Source organism: Paralichthys olivaceus, chromosome 1, assembly GCF_024713975.1.
Source record: "Paralichthys olivaceus isolate ysfri-2021 chromosome 1, ASM2471397v2, whole genome shotgun sequence".
Taxonomy (NCBI): Eukaryota; Metazoa; Chordata; class Actinopteri; order Pleuronectiformes; family Paralichthyidae; genus Paralichthys; species Paralichthys olivaceus.
Genome location: NC_091093.1, coordinates 11,736,909 through 11,756,355, shown reverse-complemented (window position 1 = coordinate 11,756,355; position 19,447 = coordinate 11,736,909). Strand labels below are relative to the sequence as shown.

Here is a 19,447-nt window from a genome sequence, read left to right as displayed (position 1 = left end):
GAATCGATTGGTCGAGACGTGTATGCACAGGTAATCTGTATCACTCTGGTCATCATCATTTGTCTTTTCTTTAATCACGCTGTGCGCAGCAATACAGGACTCAGGGAAATGGACTGGAACATAGAGGAAGAACAACATTTAGAAACAAATCATTCTCTAAAAGGGTTTTTGGTTAAAACATGTTAATTAAATGTTAATAAATATAAACTAATGCTTTATACATATCTTATATTCACTAGAGCACATTTTGCTATGCCCACAAGAATAATTCTCATGTTTAGCCTCCCGCAGAATCTTTTTGTTGTTAAGTAAATTCAGAAGACCACTTCTGGGGGAAAAAACTACATTCTGGGCTAAAATCCATTTATCATCACATTAACAATTCAAATCAACATTTTTAAACGGGTTATTAACAGTGAGATCTGGCAGGAAGACAAATGCAGCTCTTTCTCTTTCATTCCGTATATTCAAAGTTTCATTCAATATATTCAAGGTTCACTCCATATATTCAGACTTCATTCAATATATTCAAAGTTTCATTCCATATATTCAAAGGTTTAATTTCCTGAACTGCATGCCATAATTTGTAGATTAGGGGCACAAAATAAAAATGATGTTGTGAAGGCTTCATGTTGTTATTAATAACAGAATGTATGGTTGTTAATCACTGTGTCTCAGTTATAGGATTGCTCAAACACACCGTCACATAAAGCATGAAATAAAGAAAATAAATTAGCTTGACTCAATGTATGTTCTGAGTCTCACAACTCAACATATTGTTTTCTACAACAGTCTTATACAAATATATATAAACTGTTTGATTTTAATGTTTCTTGCACAGGGACACTGTTAAAGTACTTATAATAACTCAAAAATGATCAATATCCCAGTTCTTGTTACAATTATTGATCTTGAATTAGTCATTTAGTTTTTTTATTTAGCTAAAGGCTGCAAAGGCCCACAATGTGCAACTGAACTGTACTAAAATACTCCATCACACAGGCCTGCTCACACACACGCGATCAGAAATACCTGCACACATACTGCCAGTCAGTTCTCACCCAACAAACAGAGCAGAGTGAACAGAAAACTATTCTGTACACCATTTGTAAAAGTCTCACTGGATTCTAAAGGAATCAGTCACAATACAGAGCACGAGCCATCAGAAAGTTTTAATTAAAATGTAGTTCCGGTTTCTTTCTGTTTGAAGGATAATCTCCTGAAAACTAATGAGCCACAGACTTTATCAAGGCTGAATGTGAGTCTGTGTACCAGACATTTCTCACTATCGATTCTCCTGAACTTTGATGGAAGCTCGTATCGATCATGTACGATGATCCCACCTGACACACATCTGACGTCGTTTATCCGTCACGTGTCAAACACACACACATGTGAAGAAATGACAGAAGAATAACACTTATCTCCAGAGTGATCATCCATCGATCATCCGCTTGTTTCAAACCACGTGAACAAACTTTCACTGGACGTCGTTGACCTGGCAACGGTGCGTGCACGGAGACCCTGTTGCCATGGCGACCCTGCCACAGTTAGCGTGGCCAGGTTCGGTTCCTGGTGGGATCGTGTTTAATGAAGGTAAGGTTTGTATCCAGTGGTTCTATTTAGGGAGGATTATATATTTTAAATTACAGAGAACTAAAGGTCAGCAGCATGTGTTCGTCTTTTCATTCTCCTATTAAGCTTGTAGTACTTTTAGCTACTCACCTGCTAACTGCTGAATCCAGCCCTCATTAGCTTTAGCTGCTGTACGTCGTGTTGAATGAACTCTCAGGTTGTTTGTGCTGTCGAGGGAAAGTTCCGGTTGTTTTAAAAGAACAACAGAGGGAAACGAACTCGTTTATAATATGTCATACATTAAGAAACACCGCAGCTATCAAATAAATGAATACAAATAAAGTAATACAATAAAATACAAACATCCAGACCACTATTACCTGACACATTAAGTCAGTCACAGGATTAGTTTCTTCACAGTTAATTCATAGTTACATGTACTGATGCACTTGTACCTTACTAAAGTATTCCTGTTTAATTATGTTGAATATGTAGATGGAACAATATTGACTTCACTAGAGTTTAGAAGTGAATCCTTTATTTTAACTACACCGTCTATTTGACAGCTAAAGCAACTATTTACTATTCAGACTTTACATTTACATTCAAAACACATGTGAACTTGTATCAAACTACATGGGAGCTGATTAAATCATTTGCTCTATATTCACACTGAATCTAATAAAACCTAAAGTACTTTAAATGTCCTCAGTTACAACCTTGAAATGGTTCTATGACAAATATGATAAAACACTATATTGGGGCCTTTCTTTATGAGGAGTATTTATACTTAATGGTCATGATAATACTTGATATACTAAAATAATAGTTTTTAGCTATTTCTTTCTAATAAGTTGTAAATATTTCCCCCTGAAATAAAGGTCTTAGTACTTCCACCATCACTTCATACATGTCTGCGTGGTTTGATTGTGTCTGAGACAAATTATGGAGACGGCAGTGAAATTATTATAGTACAGCAGAAAAGAAAATTGTTAGCGTAACGTTACCATGTTTTTTCATGTACACCAGACACAGAGATGGAAGCAGTTTGCAAAGCTGAGACATCGAGAGCGGAAGCTTTGGAACTGTCCAAGGCAACGCAGGTACAGACGTCAACACAGAAATTGTTCCTAAACACTTTATTATTTAAAAGAAATGTCAACTCAAGTCAATAACTCGTGTAACCCAACATATGGGTTTTACAGGCACACACAGCCCTTATTATTATTCTACCAGTGAAAATAAATAGTTCATTGAATTATAAGGTAACTGTTTTCAAAAGGTAAAAGTTGATATTGACTGTTATGGTTTATCTGTCAGCTTCCAGAGAGCACCAACTGCCTCACATGCTCAGAAGATGGAAGGTACCTCGGTCTGGGTCACTCCCAGGGCTTGTCTGTGTGGTGTACATCTTCTCTGACCTGTGCTGCAGACTGGCTGGAGGACAGACTGGAAATTACATCTCTTCAGATGACCAGTATGGCAGAGTCGTCATATCTACTCGGCACTATTGATGACATGGGTGGGTCATTTGCCTCTGATAAGTCACTATTTCTTTACATTTTCTGTTGTTTTTATTCTCCCTTTTTGCTTAAAACCAGTTTCCCTCAAATGTCAGGTTTTCTTCAGTTGACAAATTGCAAATGAAATTCAGTTATAGACTTGGAATGCTCCAGCTGTACTCCCCAGGTGATTCATGATGCACTGAACTGAAACAACTGACACCTGTGACCCAGAGGAAGCCTGCAGGAGGTTTACAGAGACAGGTACTTTGCTGAAAATGTAATGTGCTTACATCAGTTGCTACGGTCTTTCATTGCAGGTGTTGCCAGGGTCTTTGCTTATCACTGTGACACCATCCACCTCCTCAGTGTTGTTAACATCATGGTGGGTATTATCATCCATCATTGTATTATATCAACCGTAACCTCTGCATCCTTCTTAAGATGTTTGAACACGTGTTTGTATGTGTTGTTAATGAATCTTTTATTAGTTTAAAGGTAGAATTCTTTCACAAAGCATCACATATATTTCTTTTTATTTAATGTAGGTTTCATTTTTTGTAGTTACAACAGAATTTTGTTTTTTTAAAAGAGAGATTTTTAATTTCAATATCAGGAAGATATCAACAAAAGAAGCATTTGCTTGGCCTTTGAACTGTTTCACGGGGGACAGTACGCAGCAGCAACAATCAGTTGTGAGTACGAACTTAACTTATAGTTTCAAATATTTTCATTTGTGATTCTGATTAAAGACTTCTATTGCCGATGAATGAATCATATGAATTTCATATCCCCTATCAGGTAACGGTGCTGTTTGGCTCGAAGTCCATCACTTCCCCTCAGAGACCTGGCTGAAAGAGTTAGAGATGGTGGCATCACAGACGCAGGTACGACATGGTAACTTTACTGTTTAGCTGGCTTGGACATGATCAGATGTCACATATGGCATCGTACCAACAGTGCAATGTGATTGTCAGCAGAATTTGTGCATTATGAATTAGAGAAAATGCTAAACTAAAATGTGCACCAATACATAATGGTACAAAGAACACTATAGGGTTTGCAGTCAGTGCTGCCTGGGGAAGAGCACCATCTCACAATTGAAAGTTATAAAAACTATAAAGGCTGCTAGTCCAAGTCTCCTTGTTCTTCATCTCATTAAATTTCTCTTTGTACACATATTTTGCACATTAACTTGTGAAAAAAAAAAAAAGTACCCACCGCTCTCTGTTCTTTCTTTTGACTGACCTGGTTGGGAGACATTATTCCAGTTGTTTTTGTCATTATAATGTATTACATTGTATATTGTATATGTTTTTTCATTTTTAATCTTCAGGAACCCAACTTCTTAGGGGGTGTAAAATGGTCACCGTTGTCAGTGGCAACTAAAATCAAGCCACCCCAAATCCCAGCAGGTAGAATTTTATTGATGACACTTGTGGGCATGATTGTTTTGTACATTATTATTATTGTCAATAATAATAATAATAATAATAATAATATATATCTTGTTTAATGACTGTGTGTACAGTCTCTTACATTTCCGACATAAAAATGTAAGAACACACTTTGGTCAATTTGCCCTGTTTTTGCTGTTGTGCAGGGACAGCACTGGAAGGTCCACATACGGTGCAGGTGGCAGATTTTTTGACCTACTTTTCAGCTTTGGACGTCGATACCAGGAGTCGCCAGGAGAAGGAACAGTCTTTCAATACTAATGCAGAAAAAAGAAAACAAACTAATGGAAGCACAAGGTACAATTAACACAAATACAATCAGTATTTCACAGCCGAGCTGTCGTACACTGCATGATTGCTCTGCTGATGAAGTTTTTCTTTTTAACTCTGGTTAAAGACGATGCCCTTGATGATATTGCCTGTGAATCTTACAGATAAATATAGATTTTCACATTAGTAACACGGAGTCTTCTTTTTTTTTCAGATGTTGCACCCAGCACTTTCTTCTGCCTTGTGCACAGTTTTCCAGTGACCGGTCTCAGCGAGGTGTGTAACGGAGGAGTGGTAGAGCTGGGTTCTCTTTGAGGGTTGAAGATATACATTTTCTATGATAAACAGTTGACTTGCAGACACACTGGTGTATTCCTGCTGATTATTTCAATGGATTCTAACCCTCTTATTCTTGAAATCCCTTATAAAGGCTTCGTCTGTAGTGGCAGGTCCTGCTCCTGCTGATATCATTTTTAATCTTTGACTCTTTCTCAGCAGAGCTGCCTGTTGCTGTCTGTGTGTGGTGGACTGGTGATCACAATCTTCTTCAGTATTCGCTACAAAAAGCACCAAAGAACAAACCAGGTAGAGTAATTAGTTGTTCAGAGGTGAATCATCTTGATGCTTACAAACCACAACTTTAAAATGTTTTTAATATCTATTGTGGATTTGTATCTTTGTACTTGAGGGGGCAATAACCATATTTTAGCATATTTTCCTTTTTCAGATGTTGAACCCATGCCAGATGTGTTGTGGCCAAATGCAAAGAAAATCCTCTGCTCTGCTGTGAGTAGATGCACCCGCTACATAGCTCTTGGACTCGATAGTGCTCTGGTGTCTGTCTGGGATAGGCAATCTGGTGAGTAAATATTACAGTGAAGCACCTCTTACTCTCTATCAAATATGACCCCAGTGATGTTTACCAACAGCAGTTTATATGACATTATCTACTTGATGTAAACATGGTTAAAAGATGGATAAAGCAAAATATAGGACATTTCAGTTGTGGTAAGTATTTCTACATTTACATTTTTCTCATTTAGCGATTGGCATTAGTATGACAGCAATCGTTTTACTTCATGTTCCCAGCAAAGTGATTTAATTAACTTGAAATTTAATTAAAATTGAAATTTTAAAGAATTAAAGAAAGCTGATACTGTTACCCTCTATCCACATCACTAGAAGAACACTTTACTGTTCAGAGACACTTACATTACAAGAACTAAGCATGTATGTCATGTGGTTTGCTAAAGCTCTGTGTGGAAAATGAAATTGATTTATAATGAAACACAATCAAAGATTTTTTTTTTTTTCACATTCACCGTCCCTCGCCCTGATATTCCTAACCTAACCAATAATGAGCCTTTAAGCCAGTATGAGCAGGTCTTTTCCCACTTCAGGTTGAAAAACAATGAAGGTTGGCCAGAAACCTCCAGTAGGAGGGTGCTTTTAGCTAATGTTAGTTAACGTTGACAATACTGCATTTTAAAATATCGCACATAATAGTTTCAATGGTTTTAGCACAAAATGACTCATGGTCAATATTTTCCGATATTGTGGTTAACCCTACACAATCTCATCTCACAGCGGTCAAATGCAACAAAAGCAAAACATTTTACAATTTACAATAAAATAAAAAACGCTTATGTAGTTTTAGTGTCAGCCATACTGTGGGCTTTGTACCAGACTATTCTGGAGTAGAGTGATGTCAGGTTTCACCTTTCACCCTCCACCTGTAGTTGGTGGGTATGGCCACAATAATGATGTCATGATTCTGCCCCACTTTTGAACTTTTGGGAGACAGTTTATGTTATTGGCACATTTTAAAAGATCTCCTGTTGTATGGATTTTTTTATGTCATGGACTTTTACCTTGTTTTCTTTGTGTTTAGATTTCTAGATTTGTGCTCTTTGTTTGTGCCCTCTCTAAGTTCGTTGCTTCTCTATTTTATTTTGAAACCATTTTTCTTGTGTCTCTCTTGCTTTACATCCTGTCTTTGTCTTGTTTCCTGTCCTTGTCCTTGTCTGCACCTGTCTTTATGTGTTTCACCTGTTATCCGTAATGCCCTTATGTCTATATTATCTCTGTGTCTCCCTGTGTCCGGTCATCTGTTTCAGTTTGGTTTTGTTCGCACCAGCTGTGTCTACTGTTTTTGGTTTCGGTTTTGTAACTGAGTTATTTTGCCTGCCAGCCTTCTAAATGTAAGCCTGTTTATTTTTAATTAAGTATTTTTCCAGATCTTGCTGTTTTTTGTTTGTCTGCATTTGGGTCCACCATAGAACAAACAACATGTACAAAACATTAAAGCAAAATTCAGTGAATTTAATTGTGCTCCTTGTCTCAGTTAGATATGAGATATATTTAGGATTCCCTAAAGACAAACTTCACAGGGAAGCCATAATGAGGATGAATCAGTTGATGGAAAGTTTCAACAACACGTGTGTGTGTGCGTGCGTGTGTGTCTAATTTAATTTAGTTAGTTATGGCCTGTTTGATTATCTTTCTATCATTTTCTTGTATTTCCCTCAGGGTCTCAACTGTCTGTCGTCTCAATGTCCACACCAGACTGTGCCATCTCCAGGATTCAGTTTGCAGATCACTGGCATGTGTCCACTGATGAAGTCCATCTTTTGCTGGTGTGTAAGAGTGGAGCAATTCACAGAGTCACCACAGGACGAGGAAGACCGTGCTGCACAATGCCGCTCACTGAAAGGTTACCTGAGTGAATCAAGTGCAGTCATATTTTTATTTTAAATAGATATATTTGCTAATTATTTCTTATGTTGCTACTGCCCAAAAGACAATGGGGACCTCCCAACAACCAGCACATCAGTGCCGTTCCTGCAGAGCACAGTAGGAACACTGCATTTGTTTAATTGTCATCTCCTTTGATGCTGTTGTCTTATTTTTCTTCTGCCTCAACTAGTTCCTTGTGGTGCAAAGAAATGGAAAAATGTTCCTCCAAGATGTCATCAATAAAACCACAGTGCGCTGCTTGATTCCCCCTAAATCTCATCTGATTGCTACTCCCTGCAATCCTGTTTATGCTTTGAACACCAAACGGCAAACTCTGTTCATACGAGGTAAACTTAACGCCGTGTTTTGTGACCTCTGTCTGTTTGTTGGTTTGTTTGTTTATGTTTGTTTGCCAGCAGGACTTGGTGTAAGAAAACACCCATTTAATTTTTGGGTAGATCCAGATCCAGATTTTTTAAACTGTCACAGAAAATGAGAATGAGAATGTAAATTGTAAATTGAATGCAGTTTGATTGAACAAGAGGGGATTTGGGGGGTCTTAGCGTCTTTCTAGTTTTTAATTAAACCAAAGTTCTATTCAGCTTCAGCAGATAAGCATTAATAAGACACTCACTGGTGATCATCTAAAGGACCATGACGTTCAAATTAACTGTCCGTTTAACTGCATATGTAAATTGTTAAGCTTCACAAACAAGGTTCTATGAAACTGAACAAATATTTCCATGTTTCACGCAGGTGATCAGGACTCCAGCTGTAGAGCGTCCTCTAAAGACGACAAAGATGGCCAGAGTCACCTTCTCATCTTCCGTTTTGGAGAGTGTGATATTCTCAAGCAGTTCATTGTTTCACCTCCAGACTCTCCACAACAAGAAGAAACACAGAGCTTTGTCTCTCTAGAAGAAACCTGCAATCTCTACCTTCAGCAAAGGTTTGTGTTATTTGTGCCTTGTACCTCCAATATCTGATTTTCATCCCAAGAACAAAGCACAATCAATGCATACATGATTATTAAAGATGTCATGTTTGTCCTATGTTCCCTTATGAAGAGCACTCTCTGTGGATGAGAGGAACAAAGCTCTTGCACAAACATGGAAGCAATTACAGGAAACTGCAGCAATGGCTCAGCAGAGACACAGCAGAGCGGCAGCTAAATGAAACGCTGCTACACATGGTACAGTCATAGTCGACATACACAAAACAGTTGGGGCAGTGATTTTGAATTTATCTGAAACAGCAATGTATTTGTTTTTTGGTTAAATTGGGTAAAAACTGTATGTAACTGGAAGCTACTCCTTATCTGTCTTTTAAAAGGATGAGTGTATTCAGACTGATTAGGACTGAATGCACTCATCCTTTGCCTTTGGGGGCCTTGAATGTTTCATATGTCATGTTTTAATGTCAGAAGAAGAAAAAAAGCTTGGACATGTTGCAGAGATTTGCAGACATTTTTAGGTTTAGTTTTGGTTTTGGCCAGTCACTTGCAAAGAGACACATATGTTCTTCTGCAACACATGCTACTTATACAGCTTAAATATAAAAGAAAAGATTAAATTCATTTATTTGACATTTTGACCCTACCAAAAATATAAATAAAAATAATCACTCAATGTCAGTTTTGAAGATATTTTTCCAAATACAAGCATTCAGGGAAATACCTCCGCCAAGCCCCAACAGTTCCTTTATGAACATTTAAATTCGATAAGTTACATGCAAAAATGCAAACATTTATATCAGTCTCCTAAACATGGCAGACCAAACATAATGGGAATATTTAAATTTCTGTGCTCTTTTAGAAAACATTTATCTGCACTGTTGCATCATTTGTTTTTCCTCTTCACTGTTCATATTTCATTATATAGTAGCATCTCTCTGATACTGATTCTATTACCAGCTTGTAACATCATTTGAATGCTAACAGCTTAACTTAGATCCTAAAGGTCCACACATCAATGAGTGCATCACAAAGGCACAGGTGCTCTATTCAGACAGCTTGGCGTGTGATGCTGTCAACACCAGTTTGTTTGTCTGAAAATGATCTGTCTACAAGATAGATGAAGAGTTGTGATACAAAAAGAGTAGCTTTGAGATTATTGCTAGTTAGACATGAGAGTGAACTGCAGAGAAAATATACCCCTGTTGTGTCTGTATGGTCAATATGAAGCTACAAGCAGCAGTCAAATATTGTGTTCAATATAAAGCTTGTAGAAGATTTTGAGAGAGGCTGTTTCTCCCTTTGTCTGTATGATGAGCTTTGTTAACCAGATGCTGGACTTATTATCTCTTTGTTATTTTATAAGGTTTTTCTTAGATATACTCATAATAATAAAGTTATTCTTTATAGAGCAAACCATTAAGATATTGCATGTTAATGAGATTTACATGTGCTGGTGTTTATTGGACAGAGACCGTCAGAAAAAATCAATGGGTGTATCTTAATGTGTGTAAGTATTGAAATTTTCCTTTTTGGCTGACAAATGATTTAACAAAGGGTTTAATAATCAATTTGGCATCTGCTTTTTCCTCTATGATAGTATGTAAGATAGTAATATATGGGATGGTTTTCACTTTAGCGACACCAAGCAATTGATTGGCTAAAAATAACTGGCAAACTCTATTTTCAGATTGTGTATTCGATTTCATATTTAGGAAAATAATGCATGCAGTTAATGACAGGAGGACACTATAGATAGATTTATTTTGTCAAACATGAAGAAGGCACAAATCAATTATGCTTACAATCATTTTCTATGATAAATGTTGCTCAGTCAAATATTGAATGAATAAATACCTAGAGGTTTTATATAATCTTTCTGATTCTAGCAACCATTCAACATAACATTAAAATTGCTTTTTATATTTGAGTTGAGGACGATTTTAAAATGATCTCTGATCCCTGCAACAAATTCATTCATCACAAGTTGGCCTTTCCGTTTGTGCAATATGACTCATTTTCACTGATTGTGGACAGCCGCCCCCTCAGGGATCCAACTGCTACACATCAATAGAGACATAAGTGGGTTTGCATTAGAGATCTACTGACAAATTGCACCGCATGATTCTTTTTTTTTTCATTACAATTGCAGCAGTTTGTGTTTGCCCCACTTGCACGGGGCTTGCTGGACTTTTGCCTGCAAGAGATTCAAAATAGACTCTCATCCCAGTGGATACATTTAATTTAATTCAAGATGTCAAATTACAAGATTCATAGCACATAAACATCCATTTACCAAGTTTCTCCTCTTATAGGAAATATATATTTCTTTCATTTTATTATATACAGAAGCATAATTTTTTCAGTAAAATGACAGTGTTCAAGAGATACAGGACTCCACACATTAGACACTGAATAAAGATGAATAAATAATATAGTTATACAACATTATATAAAACTGTCAGGTCTTTTTCCTCCTGTCCTCACATGGTGCTGTCGGAGCTGGACTGGTTTCGATCTCGAGCTGTATAAATGTCTGCTGTTAAAAAGCTGCCACCTTGTGATGTTGACTCTTCTTTACTGTGATTGTTACCGTACATCGTGAACTTCTCCTGGCTGGCAGGGCTCACCTCTCTTTTCAGTGGTAAAATATTGGCAGCACAAGTGAAAGATCCAGTTAAAACAGTGTTGTTATCCAGGTCAGACGCTGGAGGAGCTCTACAAAAATACCTCCGGAGGCCCTTTCGGAAGTGAATGGTGAACAGGCCGTAGATGACCGGGTCCAGGCAGGCGTTGACGAGACCAAAGATGAACAGGATGTGGGTGAGCGAGTGGGAGACTTTCCCCTCAAGGTCGTCTGGGAAGAACCAGTACCACAGGCCCAGCAGGTAGTACGGAGTCCAGCAGATGATAAAAGACAAGACAATAACTATACTCATTTTGAGAGTTCTCATCCGGGCTCTGGGGATGTTGTTCTTTGAACACCGCAAATGCACCTCGTTGGACGACACTGGAGGCAGAACAGATGACAAAGAAAACAAAGAACACATTATCAAAGCCTTGATACAAATACAGATTAAATGTATTGTGTCACATGTGAAAACTTTAGCACTCTTACTGCATTCATATTAAGATTACTGATAATAATAATACATTTGTTTTTGTCAAGATTTCAAGTGGTTTAGTCTGGGAGGGCTGAGTTAGCGAAAAGATGCTGAGTTAGAGAAAAGTCCTTACTCATGATTGAGGTTTCAATTTGATTGACTCTGACTCATCCAAAATTATAAAAAGTTTTCCTGGGCCAGGTTCTCTGAGATCTTCTAAAAATTGTATTTGGACAAAACTCACAGACTACAGTCATTCTATTGTAGGACTAAACAAAAGAGCTGAGGTATGTTTGTATATGGGTATTCAATCAGAGGTCAAGCAGGGATTACCAATATTGACCTGATAGAATTCATTCACTAACCCTGACATTTAGCAAATATCATTCTCACACATACGCACACGATAGCTTTGTATAAATTCAGTTCAAACATGGTTGTAATCTCTATAATTCAGCATGTGAATATGTAGAATCTGGAGGGACACGATTTGGGGGCTGGAAGGTTTCTGTTTTTTTGACTTGCGTGATAAAAGAAACTAGTCGGACTGTAAATGGTAAACAGTAGTTCAGGCCCAGATATTCACTGTCTACACTGGAAGGCTCAAAATATAGGTTCATACCCCCAGAGGTGAATTAATTGCAGATGATAGTCAATAATATTGATCCACTGAGCATCAGCCTGGATTTAAACTTACAGTTGTGGCTTTTCAGTCGTTTGGAGATCTCACAGAAGATCCTTGTGTAGCAGATGATCATGATGGCCAGAGGCAGCAGGAACAGGCAGGAGAAAGTGAACATGTTGTAGGCAGTTTCATGCCAGTGACTGACGAAACTTTCACGGGTCGTGCACTGAGTGAAGTCCTTGGGATGAATGATGGTCACATTGTGAAAAAGGAATATCTGAGGAGGGAAAGGAGCATTATTCATCTTCAAGCATGTGAAGTAACATCCATTGATGCTCGTATGTGTTTGGATGTGGCCAGGTCATCACTGTGGTCGACCTGCCAGGTGGTGGATGTTGTCCAAGGACATGAAATGTGGTGGAATTATTTTCTGTGCTGCTATTTGGTCATGCAGATGCTATTTGTTTAATATGCCCGGGTTTTCAGATAACCGTTCCAGAGATGCTAACATTTAGTTTATATCTGTGGTCAGGAAGTGGATTCATCCTCCCACTTTGTAAAAATCATCCACTTATAAGTTAGAAACAAGGATTTTACAGTATATATCTTTCTTAATTTGAATTCCTAAGTACAAGCAATGATAGCATGCATGCCTTCATCTGATTCTTTCCAAAACAGCCTCATCTCATGTTTTTTAACGAGGAAGATGAAGACAAAAGCCTGCAGGATGCTGGTATGCACGGATCACGATCAGGCCAAGCTTATTTGGCTGTAAATCAATTTTATTCTTATTATTTTGAGCATTTCAATTGCAGAAATAAAAAAACCAACGAGGAATTAACTAATTATTTGTGTCGCCACAGCTTGATATTATTCCACAGTGCCTCCAGTGACGTCTGTTACAAACATGAAAGAGCCACAGGCTGGTAAATAAATGTTAATGTTGGCAAAAAGCTGTTCTTGCAGATGCGTTCATCTTTTTTTCAGACTGGGGATGGGAGAGTAACTGGCCGCCACACACTGCATACATTTTTGTTACAAGGTTGTAAAATATTACTTTTGGAACAGATGTTGAGAGAAAACTTAACCTAAAAATATCGATCAGAGCAAAGACAGTGGCTGTCATCACTTATCGGACCACACACCTAATCAGACCTGTTTGATTTAAACTAGTTCTGTCCCCTGGCCCCTGTTGTTAAGTGACTTTACCTGAGGGACTGACAGCACGACACTCATGGTCCACGCCACAGACAGCATGACTCTGTTCCTCTTTCTGGCCTCGTTGATAGCCAGAGGGTTGAGGATAGCTGACTGCCTGTCCAGGCTAATCACCACAGTGACAAAGGCGCAGGAGTACATCGCCTGCAGCTTGAGAAACATCAGTAGCCTGCAGGCAAGGTCCCCAGCAAGCCACTGGACTGTGATGTTCCACACTGCATCAACTGGCATCACGATGAAGGTCACGAGCAGATCAGCCACAGTCAAGTTGACTATCAGCACTCTGACGTGTGATTTACGCTTCCCATCGCTGTGGGCTGCCCACAGTACAGCCAGGTTGCAGAAGGCCGACGTGGCGCAGAGGATGAAGGTAATTGTCACCCTGACTTTGGCTGCTGTGGTGAATGTGGGCAGCTGCAGGGTGTCGCCCCCTGCGGTCCAGTTGGAATGGGGAGAGGAGCCGTTCCAGCTGGAGTTGAGTTGATGGTCTCTTGGCAGGTGATGCATGGTCGCTGCAGAGTCACACAGAGTGGTGTTCATCATTTTCTGAGGCGCACAAAGTAAGAAACATGCTGCTTATCCATGTGAAGAGCATCGTTAACCAGAGTAAAAGAACAATTGGAAATCAACCAGGTGTCGGACAGATGAGTCAGGGGCCAAGTAGTGGGCAAAGTTCATTCAAGTTGTATATATGGACACATCAGTGTCTTTACAACTCAGTGAAGTGGCAAGGGAGGAGTTAATGTACTGTGAGGATCATAAAAAACATTATAGAGTACATTTAGCTAATTTAATCTTGTATGCACATGCACACATTTCCTAGAGTACATACACTTAAAACATTTAAACACAACCTGCCAGCCTGAAGTGCTCTTAAGTACTATTTCTTAGAAAGCCTGAGAACATGATAGATTACATTAGTGTTCAGTCACTATGGCTACCATATACTGAATGTTTAGTTTCTGGTCTCAGAACAAAACTGTTTCCAAATAAATATATACAACAAGCAAATTAATTTAATATTTGATTACAAAAGTGATTGTAAGTCTGTGTTTTATTAGATATATCTAATAAAACTACTATAGTAGCCTAATGTAGTTGCTCACACATGCACAGCACTATACTATATGACTGTATATGACACTGGATTCATTCTACAAGCAGCAGTTCTACTAAAAAAGCCTTTTGAGACATATATGAGATTTCTACTATTTTCTCTTTGTGCGTGGCATTGAAACTAAAGTGGATCTACAGCCTCACTAAGCAATATTCGTGCAGCAAGTGATGTTTGAAATAATCATACAAATTTCTTAACAGTGGACACTGCACCTCCTCATTTCATCATATGATGAGAAAATCAATGGACTTATTTAAGGATTCAGGATGAGCATCTCTCCTTATGTTAAATTCATTAAAATAGGTAGCTGTTAAGTCATAAACATGAAGGGACACTAACTTCAGATATCATAAATCATCTCAGTGGAAACATCTGAATTTATTACTGTTTGCGCCACTGTTATTGACAATTCTTTAGATTTCTTAAAGAGAATATCTGTAATATGAGACTACAGGCAGAACATTAACTATCTCTCATTCACATATTTTACATTGAAACGTTTGATTGAATTTACACGGTCTAGTTAATCCTAATCATTTGATGGCCACATGTGCAACAAAGACAAACATAACATTATAGTAAATATGTATAGTGAATACTACGCACAGTTCATTGTAATTGCAGAGTACAGCGATCACAGAAACCAAAGAAAAGACAATCTCACGTTCAAGTGCTGTGGAGGCTGAGGCTGATGCGCAGGTTTGGAATATTAAAAAAAAAGGAAAAGATCCCAGCAGCTGTAAGATGAGGAACGCGTCAGGTTCCACCAGCACATATGTGCAGCTCCTCTTCTGTCCTGTGCGTCATGCGCGTCCTGCGCGCTCTGCGTCCGCTCCACCTTTATCTGCATACCAATCAGAGCCCAGCAGGACAAACCTCCGGGGTGTGGTCTGTCTCCAACTCCACACTCACTGACAAACCAGAAAAGAAAAGAACCATGAGGGTTTGTTTTTTCCCTCAATATATTTCATTCAATAATTTGGACTTGATATTAATAATAAAAAATAACAGCGGGGATAATAACAGAGCCGCTCAGATGTTGTTAGGGCCATATGTAAACTTAACTGTAACATCAGACATGATTCATGAGGCAGGACCCAGGCAGCTGAGTGTCTCAGTGCTGCTGAAAAAATAATATCTACTTTGAGAAACATGAGCATGTCTGCAGTAAGAGAAGTCAAGCCTGTCCGCTGCAGGAATATAGAAACCAGCATTAATGAAATCTGTGCAGCAAACACAGAGGGTGCTTTTTCTGGAGTTGTTGTTCCAACTTCACTCTGAATGTGGAAAACTCATGGAAGCTGTAAACAAACTGAGTCCTATAAAAGTGTTTGTAATGTTTAAACAACACATTGACACTTCTGTCCAATATTTTCACATTAACGAAGAGTAAAGAAAGAGGATCAGGTGTGACTGATAGATCATTTAAATATATCGGTATTAATGAAATGTCTGTATTTGTTCAAAATGGTGTCAGATGCCTGAGAGAGGCAGATGTGTAGTTTGCAAGTGAAAATGTTTTAACATTTGACAACATTTGACAATTTCACAAAACTAAAATTATGTTAATTGGTTAATGAGCGATGATGTTAGCAACTCATGTACCAAATTTTCAAAGATGTTCCGAGGGGAAGTAGCATTCTCATTAAGTCGAGAACAGATTTTTCTCTTTATTCAGACACCACATGAACGTACTTTATACGTTTTTAAAGGTACAGTGTGCAGAATTTAGTGATATCTAGTGTTGAAATTGCATGTTGCAGCTGAACACCCCTCACCTCACCCTCTCCTTCCAAACATGAACAAGAACCTGTGGAAGCTTCAGTTGTCATAAAAACTCAAAAGGTGTTTAGTTTGTCCAGTCTGGACTAATGTAAAAAACATGGCGGCCTCCGTAGAGAGGGTCCCCTCAATGTAAATATAAAGTATTTGAATATAAAGGGGCTTTTCTGTGGTAAAGAGAACTACATAAACATCATGAGGATTACTCTACATTAGATTTCTGCCAATAGTTCCCTTTCACCTCAATCTTACACACTGGACCTTTAAAGATGGAAACTTCTTGATCCCAGGTACACTCAAATATTGTTTCTGTCATTTAAGGTAGTTCCTATGATGTGTTGAAGTTTTGAATAATTTCCAGGAAGTTTGGTTTTATTTGGTCATTTTAAGTTTTAAAGTAAGAAGCGGATTGTCATGATTGACAGCTGAGAATGATCTCCCTCCTCCACACCACGATCACGACTACACAGACTCTGCCTCCAAATGAAGTCTAGGATACCTTAGCTTCATTTTTGTACAGTGGGGAAGGAAGTGGAGACGTGTCATCCATAGCCACATTTCTATAGTTTATAGGTGTGCAACACAGAAGGGACAAACTTTTAACACAAGTTTCTACAATTCGATGTGTTGATAGAGGCATAAACACCTCTGAATGGATGTAAAGACAGACTATTGATGGAAGTAACTGGTCCTGATGGACTGACTCAAGTCAAATGGACTGACTCTTTTGGCTTTTTATTCACCACACAGACAGAAGAGTGTATCAGCTCTGGTAAAACCATTAGCATAAAGACATATCATTCCTACGAGGGTTTTTCATTTCCTTACAAATGTATTTCAATGGCACTTTGCCCTGATGAGAGCCATCTACTTTGTCTGATCATGTGAATTACTGAGATTTCATGAACATGTCCAAGTGGATCTAACACGCTTTTTCAATGGCAATATTCCACTGAAAGTTGATCACAGACCAAGACGAGGAGGAGAGGTGACAGGGATTAAAGCAGCCTTTCAACTTCTCACAGCACATTCCTCTGCTTTAGTCATGTCACCGTGAGAAATGCAAAAACAAAAAAGGGAAAGAGTGAAGGCCACCAACAGGCTGCCATTACATCGTCAAAAGTCCATTTCCATGGCAGGACTGTGTATGAGAAACTGAAACAATGTGAGGGCACATTTAAGGCTTAGCAAGGTCAATACATTGTTGGCTAGCTGTCTCCTCATATGGTTGATCAATTCCTTATTTACCACTGTTAACCAAAGTTGTTGTTAGTATTATTATTATCATTAGGTCTATTAATAATAATAATGTTTATATTAAAAAGAAGAAGAAGAGAAAGAAAACAAAGAATACATGTATACATTTGTATATTGCTTTTAAAGGTCCAGTGTGTAAGATTTAGGTGAAAGGGAACTATTGGCAGATATTTAATGTAGAATAATCCTCATGATGTTTTCACTAGTTTGTTTCATCTAAATTGTATGAATTGTAGTTTTCTTTACAACAGAAAATACCCTTTATATTTAAATACTTTATATTTGCATGGAGGGGTCCTCTCTACAGAGGCCGCCATATTTTTTACATTAGTCCAGACTGAACAAACTAAACACCTTTTGAGTTTTTATGACAACTGAAGGCTGCCACAGGTTCTTTTATCATGTTTGGAAGGGGAGGGTGAGATGAGGGGTGTTCAGCTGCAACATTCAGCAATTTCAACACTAGATATCACTAAAATATGCACACTGTACCTTTAACAATACCCAAACACACTTTACATGAAATTAAAAAAGGAAAAGAAAGCAGATAAAAGCAAATAACTATTATTGAAACTATGATATGAAATACATATCATAATCACACATTGAAATATTTGATAGACATCATGATACATGTTGTAATTTTGATTCGATTTTGTGCGCTTCAAAAAAAACATTTTGAACTTTTTCTTTGCACAGGAATAAAAAAAAAAAAAAGTAAATCTTTTACTCAAATCTCTGGATTTTACTAGAGTCAAGACAATTGTTGTTGTTCTTGTTGTTTGTCAGTGTATGTGCTGGACTGTGATCTCATTCGGATGAGTAATTGTGCCCTGAGGCTGGGTGGTCTGTCAAGTGTTTGTGTCTGCATCACATTCTTTCTTATTGATGTCCATTTATTAGTATTCAGGAAACATTCAGAATCAACACTCCAGCGAACTTGAAGAACCCATCACTGTTGTTTTGAGCTAGGTGAACATTTTGTCAAGTTCAACTTGATTAATATCTAGTGTGCACATCGTTACTCATTTACCTCAGTTATTTCATTTTTCATATTGTGTCTTAGTGTTTGGCTTAAAAATCTGACAGTTGCATAAAAAAAAGACAAATATAATATCTGGATATATATCTGGGTGAAAAAAACAGCACAACACATGTAGAACACACTGAGAGAGAGATTTTGGTGATAGGAGCTGATGCCTGCAGCAGACTTATTATGTAACGTCCTGCCTCTGCCTGCTGCACCACATGTCTGAGCGGAGAATCTCCTGCTGCTTGTGAAAGGCTGGACAACTTCTGCACCCAATACACTGGATATTCTCTGGAGTTAATTTCTGAAAACTGTTTAAGTGGTGTTGGATTTTTGGGTTAAGGCTGTGTGAAATAAATGTGTTCTATCTATAAAGTTTTATGTTCAGTTGTTGTTCAGTATAGAACAGACCGTAATCATCTGAAAGGTTTCCCCAGTTTGAACAAAATGTTTGACATATCTTCCAAATTTCACCATGTGATGCTACGTCTTTAAAAACCCCTCAAGCAGTCAGGACACACAATTTACAAAATATATGTTAACACATTTAGACTTTGCAGTAAAAGCAGATTATACTTAAAGTGGAGATGCACAGAAAACAATATTCAACATTTTGATATGAAGAAACTGATACTTCCAGCCAAGGGACTGTCAAAGCACTACTTGGTCCCCTTCCTGTGATGACTTCCTTGTATTTTACAGGACCTGTTGTGCATATTGCAATGGATTAATTTCCCTGGTTCCAATTTACATGTGGTGTTCAAGTTACAGCCAGGAAAGAAAAGAACATGCTGACCCGAAACATTTTGTTATTTGTCAGAC

The 19,447-nt window shown here is 38.0% G+C and overlaps 2 protein-coding genes across 5 annotated transcripts; one reads left to right on the top strand and one right to left on the bottom strand.

The window, feature by feature from the left end:
- The first annotated feature begins 139 nt into the window (after positions 1 to 139).
- Positions 140 to 10,063, top strand: wdr93 (WD repeat domain 93). 3 transcript variants are annotated; one of them, XM_020108799.2, is made up of 16 exons: positions 140 to 1,596; positions 2,605 to 2,678; positions 2,896 to 3,097; positions 3,398 to 3,462; positions 3,694 to 3,772; positions 3,879 to 3,964; positions 4,414 to 4,492; positions 4,681 to 4,831; positions 5,019 to 5,080; positions 5,303 to 5,389; positions 5,532 to 5,663; positions 7,334 to 7,517; positions 7,597 to 7,657; positions 7,731 to 7,887; positions 8,297 to 8,489; positions 8,608 to 10,063. In XM_020108799.2, exons 1-16 carry the CDS (start codon positions 1,533 to 1,535, stop codon positions 8,714 to 8,716), a joined length of 1,785 nt encoding a protein of 594 aa, XP_019964358.2. In that variant the 5' UTR covers positions 140 to 1,532; the 3' UTR covers positions 8,717 to 10,063. The 3 variants fall into 3 exon arrangements, with proteins under 3 accessions (XP_019964358.2, XP_069384956.1, XP_069384958.1); XM_069528855.1 differs by lacking the exon at positions 7,597 to 7,657 and having other exon boundaries at positions 7,334 to 7,440; XM_069528857.1 differs by lacking the exon at positions 7,731 to 7,887.
- A 659-nt stretch (positions 10,064 to 10,722) lies between these two features.
- On the bottom strand, positions 10,723 to 15,379 carry LOC109643632 (gonadotropin-releasing hormone II receptor). Of its 2 annotated transcripts, none has more exons than XM_020108801.2 (4): positions 15,221 to 15,379; positions 13,431 to 13,985; positions 12,294 to 12,498; positions 10,723 to 11,502 (listed from the first exon to the last, which is right to left on the bottom strand). In XM_020108801.2, exons 2-4 carry the CDS (start codon positions 13,980 to 13,982, stop codon positions 10,976 to 10,978), a joined length of 1,284 nt encoding a protein of 427 aa, XP_019964360.2. In that variant the 5' UTR covers positions 13,983 to 13,985; positions 15,221 to 15,379; the 3' UTR covers positions 10,723 to 10,975. The 2 variants fall into 2 exon arrangements, with proteins under 2 accessions (XP_019964360.2, XP_019964361.2); XM_020108802.2 differs by having other exon boundaries at positions 13,431 to 13,951.
- Positions 15,380 to 19,447: the final 4,068 nt, after the last annotated feature.